The sequence below is a fragment of the Lipotes vexillifer genome, unplaced genomic scaffold, assembly GCF_000442215.2.
Source record: "Lipotes vexillifer unplaced genomic scaffold, Lipotes_vexillifer_v1.1 scaffold205, whole genome shotgun sequence".
Classification (NCBI taxonomy): domain Eukaryota; kingdom Metazoa; phylum Chordata; class Mammalia; order Artiodactyla; family Lipotidae; genus Lipotes; species Lipotes vexillifer.
In genome coordinates, this window is record NW_006781396.1 from 477,259 (window position 1) to 485,750 (window position 8,492).

Consider the following 8,492-nt stretch of genomic DNA (forward strand, 5'->3'; position numbering starts at 1 on the left):
ATTTATTTGACATATATTTTCAACCCCCTGGAACTCTTTTCCTGGTGATCATATATAGTGCAAATGTTTTTTCAGTCCTCTTTATCAACACTAATGCCTTTTAATTACATCAGCATTTCCTGTTGGAAAACACATTTGTTCCATGAAAACATTGGGCATTCCTTAATAATAATTTCCAAATGTCTTTAATCCCAAGACTTAAAGCTTATTTCCCTTTCTTACACACACGTGAATAAAAATGATGTGCATGTTTTAGGGATAAATTACTTAACCATCTCTTAATCTGTTTATGTATAAGAATGCTTTTTAAAGCACATACCTTGTTTTAAATGATGCACAAACTGAAGGCATTAATAAAATTTAAGAGTAATAGAAAAAAATAACTAATACTTTAAAAATAAAAGAGGATAAAAATTAATGAATTCTCAAAATGATTTAACATATTTGAAAAATAGAAGCTTTAAGTCGAAAAAATTGTTGAAATTTAAAATTTAGTGTATAAGTTAAACAGATTAGAGACAGCTGCAGTGAATTGGGCAATAAATCTGAAGAAATTACAGGAATACATTTTGAAAGACAGGAAGATAAAAAACATAAAATAGATGCAGAGGCTGGAGAATAAATAATATTGAAGCAGTTTGTTAAAAAGTTGTTCTTGCCCAAGTACTCTTGCTTAAGATCAATAAATATTTAACCTTTTAAATTAAAAAGTAATTTTAACATATCAAGCTATAAATTGTCATTACCAAATCTTAATTTAAGCTTTATCATAATTACATGAATTCTAAGGAATGTGCCGAGTATTCTAATAAACTTCTTGATCTATTACCATTTTTTAATAAGAGTATATTCTTTGGAAAGAAAACAGTCTGTATTGTATTACATTCCTTGACTGGTTTAATCCCAGAATCCTAGACTCTTTCTCTGGGCAGGCTAGCAAAGAATATATTTTTAGTCTCTTTTCCATCTGTTTTCAATTATTGAAAAATGTCTGAGGATCTTGGATGATGTGAAAGACTACAGCTTAAGTCCTCACATTAATGTAACTAAATTTTTTTTCTTAGCTTTTTATTTTGAAATAATTATATAGATTCCTAGGAAGTTTCCCCCCAAATATACAGGGAGATCCCATGCACCCTTCACTCAGCCACCTTCAGTGTTAACGTCTTGCATAACTGTAGTACACTATCAAAACCAGGGAATTGGTGTTGGCACAAGCAACAGAGCTTATTCATATTTCACCAGTTATGCTCACACTCACGTCTGTCTGTCTATACAGTTTTATTACATGTGTAGCTTTATGTAACTACCACCACAATAAAGATACATAACCTCACCATCACTGTAAGACTCCCTTGCGGTACTGCTCTGTAGCTACATATACCCTTCTGCCTCCCATCCATAACTGCTGGTAACCACTAATCTGTTCTTTACTAAAATTATTGCGCAAATGTCATGTAAATGTTACATACGGCATGTATCCTTTTAAGATTGTCTCTTTTCACTCAGCATAATTCCCTTGAGGTTCATCCATGTTTTTGCAGAACATATCAACAGGGTGTTCCTTTTTTTTGCTGCACAGTATTCTGTGGTATAGGTATATGACAGTTTTAGTCATTCATCCTTTGAAGGACATTAATGGACAATTTGAGGATATGACAAATCGATGTGTATAAATTTCTGTGTGAAAAATACATGAGTCTCATTTTTCTGGGAAAATGCCAAGAGACTATACTGTATTTTAATTTAGCTTTAAATAGCCAGACGTGAATTCTCCAGCCAGATTAAAGTGCTGACAGCCCAAAAGACAGTCAAGAATAGTAGCAGTGACATTTGAATGGATCATGAGTTCAAAGTAAATCTCAAGGTAAATTTTTTTTTACCCACAGAGAATTGACTTAATGAATGTAGCTGAGAGACTCACATGTCTTGCTTTTTTGGAAGCTAAAACTATAGGTGTCAATTTTTAAAATAATCTGTGGATAGTAGATATTGGTTCTCATTATATAGGCTAACAAATCTGTTTTTTCCCCCCAAATGGTCTTATCAAAAGTATTCAGTGTACTAGTTGAATCAACAACCAACAAATATCTGAGTGCCTGTTGTATATATAGTGCACTGGACATTATAAAGGAACCTTTAGGGGCTGTTTTTAGCATACTATTCAGCATAATAATGATGTTAGTTGCCATTGGAGAATTTGCATTACTGAATTTTATACCACTGAGTTGTGTTTTATTCACAGAAAGATGAGCCAGATGCTTTCAAAGAGCTGGGGACAGGAAATAGAATTGCTACATGGCTGTTTTATGTAAGTTATAAATAAAATTTTTAAGTTGGGATTTGATCACATGACTCATTTATTTTGATGTGTTCACATGTTTGTTCTGTTTAGCTTTTGATTAACATCCTAGTTTGTTTTTTTTTACAACTGAGTAAAGAATTTTTTCTTTGCATTTATAACTTTTTCAGATTGTACTTATTACAACCTGAAGAAGAAAGTTAAAATTACACCTAGTTCCAGTATTTGGAGGCAATGTGATATTTTGGAGTATGGACTGTCATCTATAGTCATCTATAATGTGTATATAAGCAACTCTATGTATTTGTAGGAATTTATATGTATATATACATATTATCTTAATAAACTTTTATTTTGAATTTATTGATAAATATATCAGAAAAGTGTACAAATCATAAGTATATAACTTAATAAATTTTCACAAAGTGAACACCAGCATAATCAGCACCCAGATCAAGAAATAGTACATTAGAGCATGCTAGAAGCCCTTTCCTCAAGGGTAACCATTCTCCCATTGTTCATTAGTTTCAAAACAGTATGATCTTCATTTTTTTAAATTGTTTGTTTATATATTCATACGTATAGAAAAAATTAAGCTTTGATCATAATATTTGCCCCAGTTATCTATTGCTGCATAACAAATCACCCCAAAACTGAATGGTTTAGAGTAACAGTTTGATTCTTATCTTTCATGGTTGTGAGGTTGATTGGGCTTCATTTATGGTTCTTGCTCTGGATCTCTCATGCATTTGCAATCAGATGATGGCTGGCACTGGGGTCACCTTAAAGGCTGAGGTTGAGGCTGGTTGTTGGCCAGAATACCAGCATGTGGACTGGGCTTCCTCATAGCATGAGGCTGAATTCTAAGAGCAAGTATCCCCCAAAAGGCAGTACATAACTTTTTTTTCCTTTTGGCTGCGTTGGGTCTTCGTTGCTGCACGTGGGCTTTCTCTAGTTGGCGGCGAGTGGGAGCTACTCTTCATTGCAGTGTGCAGGCTTCTCATTGCGGTGGCTTCTCTTGTTGTGGAGCACGGGCTCTAGGTGCACAGGCTTCAGTAGTTGTGGCTCGTGGCTCTAGAGCACAGGCTCAGTAGTTGTGGCACACAGGTCGCTGCAACTAGGGAAGGCCCACACGCAGCAACAAAGACCCATTGCAGCCAAAAATAAATACATAAAGTAAATAAATTTTTTAAAATAGCAAAGAAATACAAGAAAATTGATGCTATATTATTTGGTCCAATATCCATAAATGTTAGATTATTTGTGACTATCAGACTATATATTAGATAATTATATCCCCTTTTAGTTATATATAGCATTTTTATTAGATTAGTATTCATTTTTTTCATTATTTGAATGCTTTTCTCAGATGGGCCACATAGCACAACTTTTAAATTCCTCTGAAGTTAATTTTTTCATTGCTTAAGAGCTATTAGCTCTTTGATATCAATTATATATTTATCATGGTAAAATACACTTCTTTATATCACTGAATGCCTTTAGCATTAAACTGTGCTTGATACTAAGATCAAACTCTTCTTTGGTATAGCATTTGCCTATAAATCACTTGTTTTAGATGTGACTCTTGAATATAGCATATAGTTGGATTTTGCTTTGTGATACATTAGTCTGACTCTACATTCTACTTACGTTGTTTTTGAAAAAAATCTTCACTATATGATCTGTGTTTCCTTTGCCTCATTTTATGCATGTGCTTCTTCAGTTAATTTGGAAGGTTTGTGTTCTTATTCTAATTCACCATTAAGAATATAACTTTATAAATCTTTTAATCTTCTAATTTTTAGTTAATATGTGTTGATACCCTACCATGAGAAATGACAAAACTGGTTTTAGTTTATTACTTTTCTCTTGGTGTTTAGTTCTATTTTGTTTGAATTCACTTATTTAAATATTTATTGAATAGCTACTGTTTTGAGGCTATTCTCAGCAATAAACAAAACAGATGAAAATTCCTGCCCCCATGGAGATGATATTCTAGTGCTATAGAATACATATTTATACCCCATGTTACTTGATTTGTCAGTTTTAAATCATCTCTTTTTACCTCTGGCTATAAAAGAAATAGCTATCCCAAAGTATATCCCAGTCTCCCTTGCTGACTTCATCTTTCCTCTGCTTTTATATATCTATGTAAACCTAAATAGCATCTTGTTTTTTAAAAACTGACTAGCATGCACAAACCCATTTATGTAAGTAGAAGTCCAGATATTCTCATTTTAGTATTTAGTATCAAATCTACCTCACAGTGGCATGTTTTTTATTCTACCAGCACTTTCGATAATACTCTCATCTCTTATTAGATGAGTGATGTGTCAGCAGGAGGAGCCACTGTTTTTCCTGAAGTAGGAGCTAGTGTTTGGCCCAAAAAGGTAAGCTTAGCTTGTTATTTTAATTTGGGGGGGGGGTGGTCCTCTGTATTTTTTTCCCTGAGGAATATATGCACCTATATTTCATAGTCTAAGTAGTAAATAACATTTTTAAAGGTAGTATACTTAAGGACTACATTATGTCTAGGGAAAATTTTAGATATTGTACAATTTACCGTGAGTACCTAGAGGTATGAACAACCAGGGATTAGTATTTAGAAGTTTTCATTTCTAAAATGGGTTCTGTATGATACTTGCTATTGTAAGATGTGTTAGCTTTGGCAAATACACTTTTTTGTTAAGTAATGCTGATATTAATGCTTGCATGTGATCACCAAAATTTTGTACATTATATGATACTTTCAGAACTATATTAGAGGAAGATATAGTGCTGCCATAGAGAATTATTTCCATAGAACAGAGGAAAATTTAGTTACCATAAAAAGCAATAACCTGATACTTTATTTGGGGATAATTTTGTATTGTTTTCCACAGGGAACTGCTGTTTTCTGGTATAATCTGTTTGCCAGTGGAGAAGGAGATTATAGTACACGGCATGCAGCCTGTCCAGTGCTGGTTGGAAACAAATGGGGTAAATATTTCCTATATTCTCTGAATAGAATTTGTGATTTTTGTCTCTTATTTAAAAATTATTACAATTTACATCTTAAAAGAAAGTGAAAAAAAACTCCTGACAGATTTGCCTAATATGACTTTAACACTGAAAGGGATTCAACCAAGCAAGTTTCTTATCTTAAAATAAATTTGCTTTCAACAGATCAGATTTTTTATGACATTTTTAAGAAACGTTAATTGACTCAAAGTTGAATCTTCCTCTCATGGGGTTCACAGTTGTCTCTTGTAGTAGATACTAATACAAAGATATAAACAGAAGACAGTAACTACTTACATTTAGGAAGGCTTCTTCGAAGTTTAATTACTTTTTATATTTAGTCTTGAAGATAGAGCAGTAGTTTTCCAGGCATGTTAGGGACCAGGGCCAGGAATCATATGAGGCTAGAGAGGTACTCTCAGTTTCATGCAAGTACAGGACTGGCCACATTAAAAAAAAAAAGAAAGAAAAAGAAATAGAAATGGGTGAACTTATTTTTGTATAGATTTATTTAACCCCATGTATCTATTTCCGTATGTGTCACTTGGCCACATTCCACACTTGAAGTGCTTAATAGCTACATGTGTCTAGAGGCTACCGTGTTGGACATAGCAAGATTAAGGAGTGATACCTGATCATCAGGATTTAAAAGAACTCCCCTGATGATAACTAATGTTTGAGAAACACTGGACTAGAATGAAGAGAGGCTAGTGGAGGAGAGATGAGTTTAGAAGGCTGTTTTCTGTTGTCTAAATGGGTGATGATAAAAGCCTGGACTAAGGCAGCAGCAAAAGGTTTGGAGAGCAAAGAATAGATTGAAGAGATCACAGAAGTAAAATCAACAGGGTTTGATGAATGAAAGATTGGATACACGGGTTAAGAAAGGTAACAAAGTAGTTAAGAGTTAATGAGTGCTAGTTTAAATATCTTATACATGTTGATGCCATTGATTGGGTTCTATGATATAAGAGGAGGAGAAAGAAATTAATTCCTTTGGGGGTATATTAAAAAACAGTATCTTGGAACAAAGGAAACTTGATGAGCACATAATACGAGAGATTAATCATAGAGTTGTGTTCATTTTTAAAATGTCTTTGTATTAGAAGTGGCATTTTGCAAACAGGTAAAACAGTGTTTTGTTCTGTCTGTACCTACATCTCAAGTCTTACATTGAACATTAGAAACTTTAGGAAATATACATGCACAGATTCTCAAATGTACATACATATATATAAAATCTTTTTTATTTCCAGCATTTAGTGAAGTTCTTAAAAAGACAGCCTAAGTAGCATCTGTCTTTGTCTTGTTTTGGTCTTGAACTTTTTTAGCCCATGTAGAAACTTCATTATAGTCCTAGCTCCTAGGAGTTAATTAAATACTAGTTAGAAAGAGGGAAGAGATATGGGAACATATGTATATGTGTAACTGATTCACTTTGTTTTAAAGCAGAAACTAACACACCACTGTAAAGCAATTATACCCCAATAAAGATGTTAAAAAAATACTAGTTAGATAGTGGGGGACATTAATATATTATTTTCTTTCACAGTATCCAATAAATGGCTCCATGAACGTGGACAGGAATTTCGAAGACCATGCACCTTGTCGGAATTGGAATGACAAACAGACTTCCCTTTCTCTCCTGTTGTACTCTAATGTGTCTGATACACACATTTCCCAGTCTTAACTTTGAAGAGTTTACAGTTGACTAACAAACACTCCATGATTGATTCAGTCATGAACCTCATCCTATGTTGCATCTGTGGACAATCGCTAACTTTGTGGGGTTTTTTTTTCTTTTAAAAGTAACACTTTAAAACACCACATTTTACATATGAAACCTTAAAGTTCAGTTGGTATCACAGAGGACAAAGCAAGGCAGGGTAAAAAATGAGGAATTTTTACATTGATGGTATATTTTAAAGAACTTTTTCTGGTTGGATAAAAAATACAATTTAGGCATCTGATTATAGTATTTCAGTACATCTCAGTTGGTGGGTGGTAGGCTAGAATGGTCCGTGTGATTAAGGAACAGATGCCATATAGTATGGACCTAGGTATTATGTTTACCTAGTCTCAACAACTCCCTTCTGGATCTGCCTGAAGACTAGGAATAAATTAGCCCTGTAAAGTGGGTTCCATACAATGTTTGCCCCTCCATATGCTATTCTAATTTGATTTTTTTTCTCCCAAGTCATTTTTAAAGTATGCTTTATTTTACCAATCCCCTTCTTTCATAGCTCCTCTGTGGTGAATTAAATCTGAGTTACAATACTTTGATTAAAAAAAAATGTTTAACAGAAGGTCCTACATTAAAAGATTGGGCCTTCTTAACTAAAATGATCGTGACTTAGTCTGTTTCTTGTTTTTCTTAAATGACTGATGATTTTGTCCAAAAAATTTTGCTGTTTTTCTTAGTGCTGATTCCTTGCCTCTTATTTCAGCTACCTACAGCAGGGGATGATGATGTTGGCATTCGGGTTAAAAAAATATCGTGCCTTAGGAGACTGGAAATTTAAAAATGTACAAGTCCTTTCAATGATGAGGGAATTGATATAAAAGGAGTTTTTCCTAAAAAGCCAAAATGTTTGTTTTTTCAATTCTGAAATGTGTTGTGACAACAGTGACGTATTTATGATCTTAAATCTTTTTAAAATGTTTCCGTTTTCTGTGTGGTATTTTTCGTATTTAAATGTGAATGTGTGCTATAGCAATAACAGGTTATTTCTTTAGAATTAGGACTTAGGTTTATCCTCCTGATTTTCATTCACTCTAAAGTCACATTGTTATGGTAGAAAATTAAGGCTCTTTGAACTTTCAGATATTTAATCAATCAAAATATGTTACCTTCAAAGGGAGCTCTACAACTTTATTACTATGGTTATGGAGTTTTTACAGTAATGCTACTTAAGATTTTCTGTTGTTCAAATACATGGTATGGTAGTAGAAAGCTCTGAACCTAATGAAGTATGTTAATTGACCCTTTAACCTTTATATTTCTTATGGTGAATCATAGTTCACATAAGGGCTCTTTATCCTTTATGCAGTATTTAAATAAGGAAGAATTTGGTTAATTCTCTGGGAAAGAGGGTATTACTTTACCATTTTTTTAAAAAAGTGAACTGTGAACTTTATTTCTCTGAACTATCCTTTGTTCCGCTACAAGTATTTTAGTAAGAAATATTGAGAA

General features: G+C 33.2%; 1 protein-coding gene across 3 annotated transcripts in view; it reads left to right on the forward strand.

Moving 5' to 3' along the window:
• The window catches only part of P4HA1 (prolyl 4-hydroxylase subunit alpha 1), a 92,273-nt gene extending 84,319 nt beyond the window's left edge, over window positions 1-7,954 (forward strand). For all 3 annotated transcript variants that reach the window (XM_007454668.1, XM_007454669.1, XM_007454670.1), the window contains 4 exons: window positions 2,246-2,311; window positions 4,624-4,692; window positions 5,185-5,281; window positions 6,852-7,954. In XM_007454668.1, the coding sequence (XP_007454730.1) occupies window positions 2,246-2,311; window positions 4,624-4,692; window positions 5,185-5,281; window positions 6,852-6,922 (303 nt within the window). In that variant the 3' untranslated portion in view covers window positions 6,923-7,954. The remainder of the gene's footprint in view (window positions 1-2,245; window positions 2,312-4,623; window positions 4,693-5,184; window positions 5,282-6,851) is intronic.
• Window positions 7,955-8,492: the final 538 nt, after the last annotated feature.